The sequence below is a fragment of the Acipenser ruthenus genome, chromosome 7 (genome assembly GCF_902713425.1).
Source record: "Acipenser ruthenus chromosome 7, fAciRut3.2 maternal haplotype, whole genome shotgun sequence".
Taxonomy (NCBI): Eukaryota; Metazoa; Chordata; class Actinopteri; order Acipenseriformes; family Acipenseridae; genus Acipenser; species Acipenser ruthenus.
In genome coordinates this window covers 63,671,271-63,688,035 of record NC_081195.1, presented here as the reverse complement: position 1 = coordinate 63,688,035, position 16,765 = coordinate 63,671,271, and the positions used below count along the sequence as shown (strand labels likewise).

The following is a 16,765-nucleotide window of genomic DNA, read 5'->3' as shown; positions in this document are numbered from 1 at the left end:
GCACAGGAAGTTATTGGGTACAGTGCCAGGAAGCAGCCGTAGCATTACCTTGTTACATTTTGTTTTTTCATAGCGTACACAGATTTTTTTTGTTAGTTTCTTTCGGTAAATCTTGCGCTTTGTGTATAATGCAGAATGTGGCTCTCTGAAAGCTGAGTTTGTGTAGTTTGTTATGTCTTTGACCGCAGTGCATCTCTAGCACAGATTTAAAAAGATGTTAGTACAGTAGCAGGGCACTCACCCTAAAAGCTCAAAGGAAATGCAGAGATGATTACGGAAGTGGAAGTATTCCTTCATGTGTATAACATTGTGGCTGTTTTCTTTGTCTTTCCTCCGGAGGGCATCAAGTATTTTCACTTCTACCAAGGCTTGGTGGTGGAATCTGCAGGTTTTAAACAGAGAGTGAAGAACAGAACACTAACACAAACAACAACCTACCTGGTGAAGCTATACTCACAGGCTTTGGTTAGATTAACAATTATTATAACAGGTTAATAGAAGTCCTTTCAAATATAAGGGTATTAGGGAATTACTGGTGCAAAGTCACAGTTTATCTGCTTAATACTGTAGTGTGTGAATGGAAAAGGAATGCCAGAGTAAGCAGCAGTTATTTCTGTTGTGATTTTTCTGTTTAAATGTCAGCTGGGGAAGGCGCAGGACAACGTGTCAGACTCAACCCTTGGGGTTTCGGTGATGGACAGACTGTATTGCATAGTACTGTACACTTACAATGACACAGGCAAGCATATGATGAAAGGTTTGTCCACTTGATTTAGTTTTTTTAAGTTTTACTTCACATTTTGCAATTAGCAGCAATTTAAACGAGAGAATACACAGATGTGGTGAAACTAACCAACTGTAATGAATACAGCACATATCAGATGGCTTTCTTTTCATGCCTGGGTTCGAACCCAGCTCAGGTCACAAGAGAAATTAATTTGGTGGTCCCAACATAGCCCCCAGTGGATATAAGTCTACATCATTAAAAGACACCAAACAATTATTAGGCACAACTGTCAGTTTAAGACTAGATGTTTGATGTCAGGATTTAGTTGCGCTCACAGAGCTGTGACAGGAAGCTTACAAGTACAAGTAATGTCTTGAGCAGTTCAGCATGCTGTAGAATTATAGGTATTAATAGCATTTAGTTGACATTTGGAGAAATCACATTGCAAATTAATTAGTTCTCAAGACTGCAAATATGCAATCATTTTTCCCTTGAACTGTCCTCACTCCATCTCTGTCTTCAAGGAAAAAACATTGTATAGATTTGTATTCTGCTACAGGTATTAATATGTCGTAATATGAAGAAGCACACGTTACCTCTTTTTGTTCCGAATTATTTTCACAGCAACAAGCTCGTTGGTATTATGGTCCAAGCATTTCACAACATGTCCGAATGAGCCTTTCCCAATTACTTCCAGCACTTCAAAGCGGTATCCAATATGGTCGTGTAGCACCTACAATAAATAAACACTGTCAACAGAATAATAAATAGTAGAATCCATATAAAACAACCTTCCAGATGAACCAGATCACATTACTTCAATGTGTTGGTGAAACCCATGAAACCTTTCTCCAACCTTTCTAAAGATTGCTTTTTTAAATCTGTGGATCTATGGATTCAATACATCCAGGCTGTTGTTAAAGAAGCCAATAACTGCCTTGGACAGTTCCATGTATATAAAACGGATTGGAGATAACACAACAATTCCATACATTTGACCTGTTTTGTCAATACGACCCACTGTTTAAAAACATCCTGCAACCTGAAAGAAAGCTTGCTAACTTGCTAACTCTAAATTCAAGCATGTGATGAATAATAAACAGACTAGAGCCAGTTATAGTTGCAGTTTCTCCATGCTGTGTGGCCAGGGCTGTCATTCATTTATTAACCTGCTCTGTATAAACATGAACTATGCTGCCTAACCGCCCTGTGCCTGCAGCCCCCCTTCGCAGTTACTGTACAAGTCCCCACATGCCTGGGTGGCACTCTACTGACCTGAAAAAAGAAACAAGGACCAGGGCTCACAAATGGAGATTAGATAAAGGGGCATTCAGAACAGAAAATAGGAGGTACTTTTTTACACAGAGAATTGTGAGGGTCTGGAACCAACTCCCCAGTAATGTTGAAGCTGACACCCTGGGATCCTTCAAGAAGCTGCTTGATGAGATTCTGGGATCAATAAGCTACTAACAACCAAACGAGCAAGATGGGCCGAATGGCCTCCTCTCCTTTGTAAACTTTCTTATGTTCTTATGTTCTTATGTTCTTACCTTGAGATAACTGCCATGCTCGTCATCGTACCCACAGTTATGCTGCCCTCCGTGAACCCCCTCAATCTTGTTGGAATCCAGCCCGAGAAACCACAGCTCAGAGTAGTCCATTATCTCTTCCTGCTCGTACTGTGTGAGCCGGTTTCGAAAATGCTTCAGCGCTTCTAAAGAAAGGCCAGAGCACAGGACACAGTGTCACATACCAGTCTATGGTTCCCACTGGAAGTCCCATAACAGTTCTATCTCCCTTCAGGCTGCACACCTTTGGACCATAGCAGGAAAAAAAACAAAAAAAACAGACTATACCTGCTGCTTCTTGCAGTTAAAAGATATATTTTTTGTTTCCACGTATTAAGGTTTATTTATCATCTTGGGAAACAGGCAGGATCCCAAGATCACTAAAATGTAACTCTGTTCTTAAATTATTTATGCAGATGTTTTATTACAAATCTAATATGATCACATTTGTACTTACAGCAGTTGATTCAGTAAATAAATTCTTGAACACATAATGTTTTCAAAATAAGTACAAAAAGTACCGAAAACCATTGCTGTTTTGTAAAATAGCACTTTCTCCAGATGGAGTTGTATTTTGTATTTATGTTTGTTTTGTATTGGTGAGTTAAGGTACAGTACCTCACAGCTGGCAGCTTATCCTTCAGTTTAAATAGATAAACATTACCATTCACCAACATTACCAAGGATGCAAAATATATCTTTTGTGGTTAAACTCAAGGTGCGCTTCAGGGGAACTGACACAATTTGATCACAGTAAGAGCTTTACACTGATTTGATAAAGCAATGGATTTCGTACTGTGTGAATAGCAACTTGGGAGTGCAATTTTTTATTGCGATATGTAGTTGCTTAGTTGATCAACCAACAATTCTATCAAGCATTTTTCTCTATTTAAAAAAATAAACATTCTAGAACTCCATAACTTTTAATATTTAATGACACAAAACCTTTTTTTTGTAAAAAAAAAAAATAGGTTTGATGGACATTTTTAAACAACAGTCTACATTTCAGTAATATTCACATGAATAGATAGATAGATAGATAGATAGATAGATAGATAGATAGATAGATAGATAGATAGATAGATAGATAGATAGATATAACAGTATGTTAGTTGTAGAAATAGCTGGGACAGATGCTGGGACAAAAGATTATCATTAGCTGTTATTCCAAGTGTTCTGGAAGTTGGCATTAGCAGCATATTATCAAACTCAATTAGAAAACTGTGTATCATATGTAATGATGGGTTGGGAAGTGGAGATTTAAATGGAGACACCGTAATTAAAACATTAAACAAGATTTGTATAAAGACAGGTGATTTTGATAGTCACATTGTCTCTATGCTCTAGGCTGGTTGAATGCAGCTAAGTAACGCTTGACTGAAACTCTGGAGCGTTTCACAAAGGATCCATTTCAATGTAAATCTTCTGCATTATCATTTCATGCATGGTGTGCTTCACACTGATTTCTATATGGCAACCATTTCAGCTGACTGCAGTTGTAATGCTCTTAAATCCAACCACATAAAAAAATGCTATTCATCATAAACACCCAATAACATGCATACCTGCAGGTGTGATAGGCAGCCTGTGACCTTCAATTGTCTTGTGCTTTTCCTGCTTGTTTGAAGGGCAGTAGCTGCTGGAGTCTGCCAGGTTCTCCGTTGGGTTCAATCTTATCGGGTGCTGCAAGCCTCTGTGCCTCTCCTCCTGTCAATCAACAGGTCATTCACTAAATCATTTCCGCTCGCAGTAAGCGGTCACACAGTCCCCCTGGCAACAGCTTCCTCCAGGGAGCAGCAGCCCCATCTTTGTTTTAGAAACCCTACTTACGGCTACTCACCAAACCTGTTACTATTCTGGAAATGCCCACCTGAAGGAAAAACAGCTTCATCAAAGCTGACACTGTCCTGGGTTTTTAAGACTCATCAACAGGATAATCTAGAAGTCTTGCATTTTTCAAACATAATTTTGAAAAAAAAAAAGAAACATTCTCCTCAGTCTGTCGACTGATTGACCATTGTGCCAGCATCCCATCAACCTGCAACGTCTTGTAACCTGCACTGACTTTAGGTGAAGGTGATATACAGCTGGTTTGACAAACCACAGACTACCTTTCCTAAGGTAGCATCAGGTAGTCCAAAATGAGTACAAATGAGAGCGATATGCAGACAGTTCTTGGATGTAATAGTCTGCTACTATTTGTACTTCAAAAGTTATGAACATGAAATCCGGGGTAATATGGAACCCAAAACAAAGGATTTTCAAAAAACTTTAAGGAATGTTTTTTGCAGAGTGATAACCCTCTAAAAAAGCGACGAAAGGGCTTTCATGAATTGCAGACTTGATTTAATTGACCAAAGCAGGGTTTTTTTTACATTGTTGTATACGTGTTTTAAATGTAACATAAAATATTAAGAATTGTCTGTTTATTTAGAAACAAAATGTATACTAGCAGATTCGTTATTTTATCTTACAGATCCTTTAGTTAAAGAAAAACTGAACACTGTCCTGGGTCTCTCTCAAGCAGAGACTGTCAGTTTTGTCAAATTGCATGATGGTTTTGTGACGTGGGTCCACTTCGGGGCTCGGTTGACATCATGAAACTCATTTCATTGTGTCTGAGCCAGATTAGAGCCTAGGCCTCCAGATATGGAAGGTTAGTGAATTCAACTCCTACCCATCACACTGATAATCCCTACACTGCTGTTGTTAGTGATGTTGTCTCACCTGCTGCACATTTGGCATGACCTTGCTGCCTATCTGAGGCAGGATTATGTCAAGCTGATGATGAGGTTTGGCATTCGTTAACACGGTTTGCTTGGCAGGGGGCTCCAGCTGGGGTAGGGTGCCGACATTGGGACCCAGCTTCTAAAGAAAAAGAAATAAAGAAATAAAGAACAAGAAATCATACACCTGTTGGCCTATCCTGTATGCCAGCTATCTATTCATCCCCTCTCCCCAGTCCCCTAGGGGGTGGATGGAATTACCAGGCTTATTCAAAGTGATGATTAACAATGTGAGCTGTGCATGGGCCTGACAGAGACTGTCACTACAGACGATGCAGGGGACCTTAGCTTGATGGTTTTAGGACAATACGCTGAACAACCACTTAAAGGGTGCTAGCAACGTCAGATAAATATAGACTGCATTGTTATCCTGAGGCTAAAGCACTATAGTTACTTGAATGCTAGGGATTTGTAGGTCATCTAATCAGGATTTCAAAGTGTGTATCATAGAGTTTAGGAATGAATCACTTTTGTTGGTCATGGATTTTCCTTTACCAAGTTGGATTTCAAAGCAGCACTGGGGCATATTTTCCAAGTTGTTTACTCCAGTCTGTCATTGACTCCAAACAATAAAATGTAGACATCTTAAGGCTTTGCATGGTATTACTGGTGTTATTTTTAAGAAATACTAAAAGAAATGTAAGACAATGAAAACGACTTCTAGTTGAAACACTTGTCATTGAATTTTAGTTTCTTTTAGTATTTTATTAATTCAGCACTTGTGTTTTAATAGTTATGAATGGTTCTGCTTTTAGTAAAATACAGACTGGAGTGGATTTTTTGATAATCTGGCCCATTGTTTCATTTTTAATGGCATGCTAGCTTTATTCAAAGGAGGGATTCATTGTTTGCCCATTTCACCAAGTTTGCATTACTGTTGCTATGTGATGATTTAATAGAAATGCAATGCTGGAGTGCTTTGTCAAGATAGAGATACTGTACGTCTGTTAACGTGGGTGAAAACTTGTGATTTGTAATGCTTGGGGCATAAATTAGATCATAGCAATGGTCTGTGTGCACCCCCAAAGTTATTAATGTGGCCATCCACATTTCTTAATTGTGCCACTGAAACTGAGCTACTTCCAGTTGGAATGCACTTCAGGTACTGTTAGATCTGCCTGTTAGATCTTGGAAGGTTACTACTGTAGTAGATTAGCATTCAAGGTTGTTGAGTAACTATGATAACTAAGACAATAAATCAATGTGTGATTGTGTAATGTCATTGCCTGCCCCGGACAAAAAATGTTTTTTCCTTTTGGTATGTTACATACACAGACACGGTGTATGGGTCATTCGTAATTTTGCTTTGGCAAATATTACAATTACATGCAGTAGAACCTCAAAAGGGTTCCTGGCTACTGTAAATGATGGGAAGATCTGTCGCTGGTAACGTAACACAGTGCACATACATCGATTAATCTAGATTAAAATGTGGAGTTCACAGTTAAGAACACCCACCACTCTCTATTATTAAAATAAAAAGATCACTTTTGTGTTAGACAGCAGCAATATAATATTTATTGAAAATTAGTCAAGTCAATTGTGCCGTGCCAGTGTTATGGCAGATATTTCTAATCTGTTGTGCTATTCCTGTTATTACAGTATCTATCTGAATGTAAGAATGCATGTTTTTTTTTTTAATAACATACCTGTGGGTATGCTTTGTTGGAGCCAAGTCGATTTGAGTCGTTCGGCGGAAGTCTGTGTTGCCGACTGAAGGCATCGGGTCGAGAGGACTGGGTGGCAAAGAAAGACAGTACAGTGGTTACAAACTGCATTTTCCCACGTCCATGTTGATTTGATCCAGTGCAAGATAACAGCAAAAAAGAAAAAAAAAAAACTTTAATTGCTCCTCTACCTTAAAAAGAGGTTTAAAAAAACCTCATGGTAATACCAGCATTGGGTTAACGCTGTGTTTTGTGCTTGGTTGCCAGTATGTAGTTGTTAATACCATTGTACCATTCCTATATATATATATATATAGCTATGAATTACTCCTAGGATTAAGAGGCCAGTGGGAAAGCTATTGCACAATCTAGGGGAAGAATGACCTGAATCAGTCCTACAGTAGCCGAGGAAGGACAGTAGCGAGCTAATACAGTATTGTAATAAAGTATTATATCTATTACCAAGGATATAAATATCATGTTATTTTCAGTACCATGAGAAATGCACATGTTCATAAAATGCAAACAAGTGATTCCTGAGATGTATCTCCAAAACCAATCATGTGTCAGTACAGTGTACAAGGACACAATGACCTAATACACAGTACATTTACAGTCACTTCTGTGCAACGTGTGATCAAATTCAGAAAAGCGGCTCCCAAGAAACAGCCTTCATTAGCTCAAGTAATCAGAGGCTCAAAGTCAGGTATAACCTCAAGAGCTTGTGTTAAAGAATGTCCATACCAAGTAGCATAAAGATTCTAATCCCAAGCATGACAAATGTACAGGTGCCTCTGTTATATCCCTGTTGCTGGAGTCTAGATATGCATAATCCACGGGGAATAACAACTCTGAAAGAGACTCTGGAGTGGTGCCAGCAAGACAAGCGAAAAAACGAACAGCAAGAGTTTATGTAGTCAATCTGCTGTCTGACTGGCAACCAGTATAAGATCTGGGTCATCCACCGATAGTTCTCAATAAGAAGAGCTGTGTTGGTGGCAAGCTGTCAGGCATGCCCACAAGCACAAAGCTGAGACAGTCTAGCCTTATTAGAACAGGCAAAGCACGGCTCATTCTCTTTATTAAAAATAACGGCCATTGACCCTGACTTGGCTCTGAATTAGATAGCAATTTAAGGAAAGAAAAAGAAGGCGTTTAAATCCACGCCATGGTAACCAGACAGCTTTGTCTCTGTCTTTGAGAGCCTGGTTCAAGTCACGTAGAACACATTTTCTTTAATCAAGGACAGCTGCCATTGTTTAATCGCTAAATAGGCTCCCTGTGGATGGATTGCAAAGTAATATACTCTTTTGAGGTCAGTTGTTTTCAGCAGGGGTTGAGCATCAGTTAAGTTTGCTGTGAGCTTGTGAACCAACATAGGGGCTAAGGAAATGTGAAAATGTTTAATCACTTTACAGATTTTACCAGGATTAAATAAAGAGATTCAAATATAGATACTATATTCTACCAATATATACCTCTAAAACATACAGGGTGTTGGACAAAAACTATTATGCACTATTATGGTAGGTAAACTTTAAAAATGTGAATGCAGATACTGTGCTTTTGAAATTACCTCAATTTTTTCTTTACTCTGTGCTACAAATTTAGATCCCATATCAATGATCAATTGACTACTTACAAACCACTTATTACCCCTATATAATTAATTAGTCAGGTATTGTTTCCACTTACGCATATAATCAGCAAGTATCACATTTGGCAGGTGAAATAAGAAAGCTTTTAGTGTGACTGGTGTGTCAGGCAGTACATGACCCAAGAGTCTGGACAGACCCTTTCTTAATTAAAGGAGTAGTAACCAAGGTTTTAAAATCAAGTGCCTTACCCTTAAAAGGAAATATGCTTTCACTCAGTGTAATAAACACCTCAGCATTTCCAGCAGATATAACACTTTCCCAATATTCCATCAATGAGTAGCCTAAACCAATTAAAAAAGTGAGTGTAGTCCTGAGCCATCTATAACCAGAATGGATATAATCATCAATAACCAATTTACAAGAAATCTGAAAGTTCCACTGCACAATGATAAGGTGAGCAGTGAAATTGATGCGGACGCTAAAAAAGTCAGAAATTGATTTAATCAGTTATCATTATGTGTTTCCAAGTCAGCCTTTTTTATATTTTATAAAATTGTATTATTACATACAGTATATTATTAATTTTAGCTGTGGAGCCAACTAAAAGGAAGCTGTGGGCCAAAGAGTATTATCAGAGATACTGTCAGCATGTTTTTAAAGGACTGCTCTATAAAATAAACCAGCCCTTAACATTGATCACACAAGAAAACATCACTAAAGATGCCGGTGAAAACAGTTGTGCAAACTGATTGCATTTACTTTACTGCTTGTATTACTTTCTATTGAAAAGTACCATACCTGGAACATTGAAAAATAAAAAAAAAACATTTCTGCTTGTGGATGCAAAAGGGTTATTTAAATTGTCATGTAATGCGTAGCCTCTGACCCTGACAAATGCTGTCATTTTTTTAATGCTTTTTTTTATTTTTATTTTTTTACATTTGATATGCCCCAAACACTGATTTTTGACTCTGTCACAGCTACAAGGTACTAGAAGTAGAAATGCAATTTATGGCAAATGTTACAGTATTATTATTATTATTATTATTATTATTATTATTATTATTATTATTATTATTATTATTATCATTATTATTATTTGTTTGTTTGTTTGTTTGTTTGTTTGTTTTATTTATTTGGCAATATGGGGCACAGGGGTTGGCAGCTTTCTAGTGATAGCAGACTCTTCTGTTTATTGGTGACTGGATTCGAAGTGGGTTCAAAGTGGGGTCAGGCTGTCTGAGGTGGGGACTAACACTCAAAGATCCTGTAGCAAATGTGTCATGTACATTTAGGGCTACTCCCAGAAAACATAGCATGGATTTTAGACAAGCGCTCACTAGATTTTGCAAATTAGAATTTGCTAATAACTAGCCAAAAATATGTTATCAACAAAAAAAAAAAAAAAAAAAAAAAGGAAAAGTAATATGTCTGGCAGTTTCCCTCACAGTTAGTAGACAGACTCTGATGTTTTCCAGCAGACAGCACATCTGTCAGCTTCAAGTATCCAGGTTTGGATTTATTGAAAAACGGTAACTGATGCGCAAGCAGATGGCATTTAATTGCATTTTGTAAATCAAAACAACCGTGATGCATTTTGGTGTTTAGCAGCTGCTATTTATCCACCAGTGGAAATGATATCTCTCTATTTAACTGGTTCAATAGTATGATTAAAAAAAGCATTATAAAACAACTGCATGGAGTACAAAACAATTACTGTTTATAGATTACATTCGAAACTGACTTTCTCTAAAACGCTCCAGTTGTATAAACTCATTACTGGCATAACAGCCCAAATAAAATCTACAAATAACTGTTCAATTTCATATTCAGTAACATAAGTTATATTCCAGAATATAATCATGGTGACAGTGGGTACAGTACGTTAAGTAACTGAGCCTCTCAACGGGGGGAGAAAGCCCTTAACAGCGTGCTCATTCCACTCCTTCCCAGTTCCCAGAGCGCTACAGCAGTTTTTTAAGATGCGCGAGACATTTTCATTCAGAAAGGCTCAGTATAAATGAGCTCTGCGCCTGTTTTATCATGAACTTCATATATTTTCTGTTGCACCATCAATCATCATACAGGGTGTTTTTACAGCATGCAGTGGGGATATTTCTGTTGTATATGAATAACTGGACGTTTAAAAAGTGAAAGCATGTCTACCTTTATAACACTTACTAAGTATGAACATAGAAGATAAGTCACTGGCCATTGGAAATACATTAAACATTATATATATATATATATATATATATATATATATATATATATATATATATATATATATATATTACTCTTGGTATTATACCCGTTCCGTGATACTGTACGTGGAAGCTACTACAAGAAAAAAAAAAAATTCTCACAAAAGTATCATTTCCCCACCTTGTTATTTATTTCTGGTAGCATGTCGTTAGCTAGTCGGGGTGGGGGGATTCTGGACGGACCACTCCACCACGAATCAGCTGCACAGAGTCTTCTCAAAGTCCCGGAATATAAAATTCCACATAATACACAGACAGCGTAAATGCCTCATCACAGTGGATTCATTCGCTTACACTGGTGACTGCAATTTATTTTTTCTCCTCTGCAAGTCAGTCCCCAGAAGACTGATGAATACGTGTCAGAACTGGACATATGAAGCGAAGGAAGTATTTAAAGCTCAGGTTGTCCGGTTTACCCAGGGCACTAATTCTGGACTTTGTGCTAAAACGCGACAGTCATCAGAATATTAATGCGAAGGACCAAGCTCCTGTCATTTCGCCTTGACGTTCTCTGACTCTTCTTCAAAATCCAGTAGCTGACTTGTAGGGCTCCCGACCATAGATGTCTTCCTCTCCCCTTAAGGTCTGCTGTGTGATCTCTTTCTTAAGAGGCAGTATTGTAGGACGTTGTATTTCTATGTTCGTTCACACGATCGAAAGACGAGGCGGCTGCGTTAAAAAAGACTATTCAAGCGTGTCTGTCTAGTGTTTAGCGTTCATACCCCTACGCTATATGCATGGGTGTACACCTAATCAATGCCCGGTGCTTGTTATCTGAAAATGTATTGATTTAGTGGAAGGTAACTGTGAAAGAGTTGAAGTTCACCTCCTTTATCGATCTTAGCTGGCGCAATTTGAGGTTCATTGCTACTATTGATCTTAAACTTCATTTTTTACAATCACAATAAAAACCCTTGGAGTTCTTGGAAAAACATGGTATAATAATAATAATAATAATAATAATAATAATAATAATAATAATAATAATAATAATAATAATAAATTAGCTTTATGTTCTATTTGCAAATAAGCAGGCTGTGCCTTTACAGCAGTCAGTATGAACATAACAAGGAAAGTCCCATATACACTAATAAAGGTGTGTTTAAAATATATTGTTAGTTATAATAATAATAATAATAATAATAATAATAATAATAATAATAATAATAATAATAATAAATCACCACCGCTGTATTTTCAATTGTTTACTGTTATTTATTTACTTATTTTTCAAAACTAGCACCAAACAAAGTAATATAATTCAAGATTTCTTAAGCTCTCCTAATTTGTGTTTCTCGATGTGTAACATTAATGTGGAATTGTCTTCATTCTAAACAAGTAAACACTTTGAAAATATGGCCCAAAGCTTCCTAGCAACAGCCCTGTTCTCTCACCATAGCTGTAAATGATTCATCCTGAACAATACCCCCCACACAGATAATGTTCACTGCAAATCATTCCACACATTTTTTCTTCACATTGAATCAGTGCCTCCCTGGCAGTCTCTGCTCTCCTCAACACTATCTTGGCAGTGTTATGACAAGTGTTTACAATTAATGTTGTCTAACTCCTGTATGAACATTTACATACACTACCAAACATTTACTTACACTTCATCTAGGAGTATACCGGGGCCTTTTTTTCTTTATTTATATATTTTCTTTAATTAAAGAGGACATTTCTGGAAAATGTGCCCATTTGTCCCTATTCCAAAAACACGAAGTACTGTTTTTAGGAATGTTTTTTTATGTGTATTTATACTCTTAGGTAAAACTGAGAATAAACTTCCCTTAAACATTTGTAAAAGGTTTTGTGATCTGAAAAATGATGTATTTAATCAGAATGGGCTATGATAAAACATTCCTTAAAACAGGCCCTAAAGTTTTGTGAAATGGGCCCATTGTGTTTTATTTAAAATATATGAAAAGATTTCCCAAATAGCACACTCCTGACAGGCAGGCATTGTATAGATTCACCATTCAGTAAAACAATAGTGCCGACACATACTGACACCCTGTGGTTTCAAGCCCTCAATCATTTAGCTGTCTGAAAGGACTGCTACCAGTTCAGTAAATACTTAATTAAAGAGTACGTAGCCACAAATGTTATTTTGCCTTGCCTTGTTTGCAATTATGTTGAGTGGTTCTGGGTTCTGTTGATCCAATATTGAGTTCTTATCATTTTTCTCTATATCCTGTCAGGACATTTCTAACTGCTTAGGACTGTCTGTTCACATGATATGACAAAGTATCATTCAACTTGTCTGGACCCACCTACTCACATAAGAGTGGAAAGATCATCTTGTCACATGGTTTGAAAAGTGTGTTCAGTGTTTGAAGGCAGAATTCTCCAGGCAGGCTCGGGGCAGGTTCAAAGCCAGGTAAAGACAGATATAGAGAAAAATAATAATCACTCCATACGGGAGCATCAAAACTCCTCGCAATGATTGCAGGCATCCTAAAACCATAAGGGAAAGGAGAACAAATACATCTGTCAACATTTCACAGATATTTGCGTACATGTTTACAATAACTACCTTCGCAATAAATAAGTTAAAGGCTGTAAAAAGGTACTGTAATATCGTTTAAAATGCTGTATACATCTACAAAAAATAAACAATTCCTTATGTCAAAGCGGTGTCTCCTTGTTAAGATAGAGACATTTCCTAGGAAGCATTAGTGTCAATATAGTGTTCCACTCTTATTTGACAAGTGCTGTCAAAACACACAACACTCTATTGTGAATCCCGTCCCACAGATGACCCAGTCTTCCTATCATTTTCATCTCGTAGTTAAAAATGTATGGGAATTAGATTAAATGCACATGTATTGTAACTGATTCTCTATCAGGAAACTTGCAGTTTGGAAATATGTGTTCAGTAAAAATACATTTAAAAAAAGAACGAAAAACTCTAAGTGCTTCTTTTTATGGGTACATACAAAATAAAAGGGTCTGTGCTAGAAAAACATGGACAGCGATTTTGTATACATTGAGTGCTGTACATGCTGGTGTCCTGTCCTGCATTAATAATGTTTACATAATCATGTAGTGGAACCTTTCAAGTGTTATTGCAGAAGCTCATAACTGATGATGGTGCCTAACTGAAAATAGACCGTAAGAGTATTATAATTGGGTGATTATCCATAAAGCTTTTCTAAGGACCCCCCTTGTGAATTAAACATTGTAAACAGAAGGCATGTCAACCTCCTCCTCTGCCACTGTAAACAAACAGACATTTGTGTGTATGCTACTGGGATACCATTATACTACCTGTGTACTAACCTGCAGTAACCCCTAGAGGAACCATTAGCACACTACAGCATTTCCAGCAATAGCAACACAATGCATGTGGACTGGTAAGGCATTGTGGTGCTGGTACTGCATACTGCAGGGTTTGTACAGGTCGCTTCAGCCAATCGGAGCACAGATGGACATTCATTTATTCTGCAGCTTCAGCACAAATCCAATCCAAACCATGGAAATATCCCCTCATCCTTGAAATCACACGTGTGATTATAGTCATGCAGTTAAACTACAGCCACGGATTAACCTTGCAACAGTGCTACTTGATTGTTCCATAAATATTGGTTTGTGCCATTGCTGCGCCATGAAAATGTCACCATGTTACAAATCCATCTTAATAGAGAAGCATTGCATTGCAACCTGAGTAAGGGATTATGCTTTTTTTTACATAAAAAAAATAATTTAACATACTGTACATCACAGACAAACAGCTACTGTGTCTGTATTACAAAATCTTTAGTGAGTCTGAAATGAGGTGCGTTGGATGATAATGGTGTTTGTAATGGCTGCTAAACAATTTTTAAATAAAAAGTTTTGGGGAGAAAAGGATATCATTTTTTCTTTTATGAATGACAATGATGTTTATAAAGTATTGGTGATGCCACATTGTTAGTTTTAAAGTTAGTTTCATAAAGCCAGTAATTCACAGAAATGACAGAAACATAATTAGAAAAAGGTACACAAAAAAGCAAACAAGGGTTTTCATTCAGATGAAAAAACAGCATGTACAGTATTAAAAACAGGGCCCCAGCAATAAAACTCTGAGCTGTTCATTTCTGTTTTGGTAACTTTTTTTCCTTTCTTAAAAAATTGTGTTAATGACGATTTGCAGTAAATAACTCTGTTCTTGTTGTTTTATACCTTTAGCGTAGTATTCCTGTCAGAAAATGTGTACTTGCCTTTGCAAAATAGAGCACTTGAAACAGTGCATTACTGACATTTATAAGACCTTGATAGCAATGCCTGGTCTACACTTGTTATTAAGGAATGTGCTGACTGACACAGAGGACAGAGCTGTTAAGGCAAGCATGTGATTATGAACCCCTGCACTTCAATGTTAGGCTGACTCAATCAAAGCATAGGTGGTTGCTAATCAAGCAAAATGCTCGTCAAAGTCAGCTTCAAACATCTGATCTACCAGAGAATTCCCCACACTGGCTTAGAACACTAATCTCGCTAATGACATAAATGGTTGAGTCATTTAAGCAATAAAGTGTAATAGAACCAAATTACATGAAGCCTACTGATGTTTTTAAATTGCTCTTACCTCAAAGTAATCATATACTGTACATACCTACAGGCTATGTTGTGGTCAGATGTTTCTGCTAAGGTTCTCCCAGTACCTTTTTTTTCAATCTTTTCACCTGTATTGCAATTATATGCTGCAATAACTTTTTTCTTTATGAATAATGTGTGTTCTTTATCGTATACCAAGCATCAAAAGAAACTTATCACTATTATAAGACATTTATTTTCGAAAAAAAACAATATGCCACGTCTGTCAAGAGAGCAGCGCCTTTGTGCAATCGGCATGTTGGAGGCTGGACTAGCTGTGGCTCGCCGTCTTGGATGCTCACAGCCAGCAATTTCAAACCTGGCGAAATGGTATAACCAGACACTCTGTCAATGACAGACCACAAACTGGGAGACCAAGAGTCACAACACCTGCCCAAGATCAACAGATCATTTTGCAGCATCTTCGTGATGTCAATTGTTAATCAGCACAATAAGTCACTGCACCTGCTCTACAACAGAGTTTGTCATTTTCCGATCACATCTAGTGAATTTTATCCAAATATAAGTGATAAGTTTCTTTTGATGCTCAAATATAAGTGATACGTTTCTTTTGATGCTCAAATATAAGTGATACGTTTCTTTTGATGCTCAGTATATGTATTTAATGAAAAACAGGTAAACCTTACATCCTGTCTGTGCTAAGGTTTATTTGCATGCCGCAAAAATAAATATTTAGACTGTCTGCTTGCACACGTCTTGAAGTGTTTGTGGTTTCTGCACTGGCACCTCCATTGAAGCGCTAGCTGACCGTGAATCAGCTGAGACACTAATATCCCCGCCCCTTTGGTAGATTAATAAACAGATGGTCCTGTCGGTAAGCACTGCATTTATAATGTTATTATCCCCTGCATATATGCAGTACATAAAGTTTGTCACACAAGCATTTTTACGTGAAGAGAACTCCTACTGTGATGGAATTTGGTAGAGTATAATCACCTGGAGATATATACATACCTACAGGACTATACAACCCTAATAAAAATGTACCATAGTAAAAACATAGCAAAGTGTACTGAAAATATGGTAAAGCATACTGTAGGTAAGCCCAGAGAGTTAAGGAAAAATATATTTAAAAAAACATGGCAAACCATGGTAAACTCTGATAAATGCATAATATAACCATAGGAAAAGTATAAGAAAGCTGAAAAATTGTCTTGCGAAGTTACCATGGTAAACTTATGGTTTTTACAGGGTTACACTAAGCTGGAAAATGTATGTTTTTATATTATGAATGATTTTATACCCAGCTATAACAGTTCCCTTTTTATGTCTCTAATGAAACAAGAAACACATAAACAAGCCCTGATCCAATTAACAGCATAGTATTTTATACAAGCCATAAACCCTAATAACAAAGGATAACAATATGCAACTACAGTTCTTATAAATCATACATTATTTGTTAATAATTACATTTATGATAAAAAAAGTTGCTATGCAGTAATTTAAACAGTCTTTATATAAGACATTGCCAGAGTAATTAAATATGGAGTTGGGTTGTGTTTTTTGAGTATAGTACACATTTAATTTCACTTTTATGAAATGTAATAAATCAC

The 16,765-nt window shown here is 37.0% G+C and overlaps 1 protein-coding gene across 4 annotated transcripts in view; it reads right to left on the bottom strand.

The window, feature by feature from the left end:
• Positions 1–16,765, bottom strand: part of LOC117415304 (dual specificity tyrosine-phosphorylation-regulated kinase 4-like) — a 38,444-nt gene that overhangs the window by 8,400 nt on the left and 13,279 nt on the right. The window contains exons 1-7 of one of the 4 annotated variants that reach the window (XM_059027566.1): positions 10,732–11,257; positions 6,731–6,817; positions 5,023–5,160; positions 3,861–4,002; positions 2,278–2,441; positions 1,324–1,460; positions 242–382 (exon numbers count right to left, since the gene is read on the bottom strand). In XM_059027566.1, the coding sequence (XP_058883549.1) occupies positions 242–382; positions 1,324–1,460; positions 2,278–2,441; positions 3,861–4,002; positions 5,023–5,160; positions 6,731–6,817; positions 10,732–10,755 (833 nt within the window). In that variant the 5' untranslated portion in view covers positions 10,756–11,257. Of the gene's footprint in view, positions 1–241; positions 383–1,323; positions 1,461–2,277; positions 2,442–3,860; positions 4,003–5,022; positions 5,164–6,730; positions 6,818–10,731; positions 11,258–16,765 lie in introns of those variants that run through there. The other 3 variants (XM_034025455.3, XM_034025454.3, XM_059027565.1) reach the window with 3 other exon arrangements.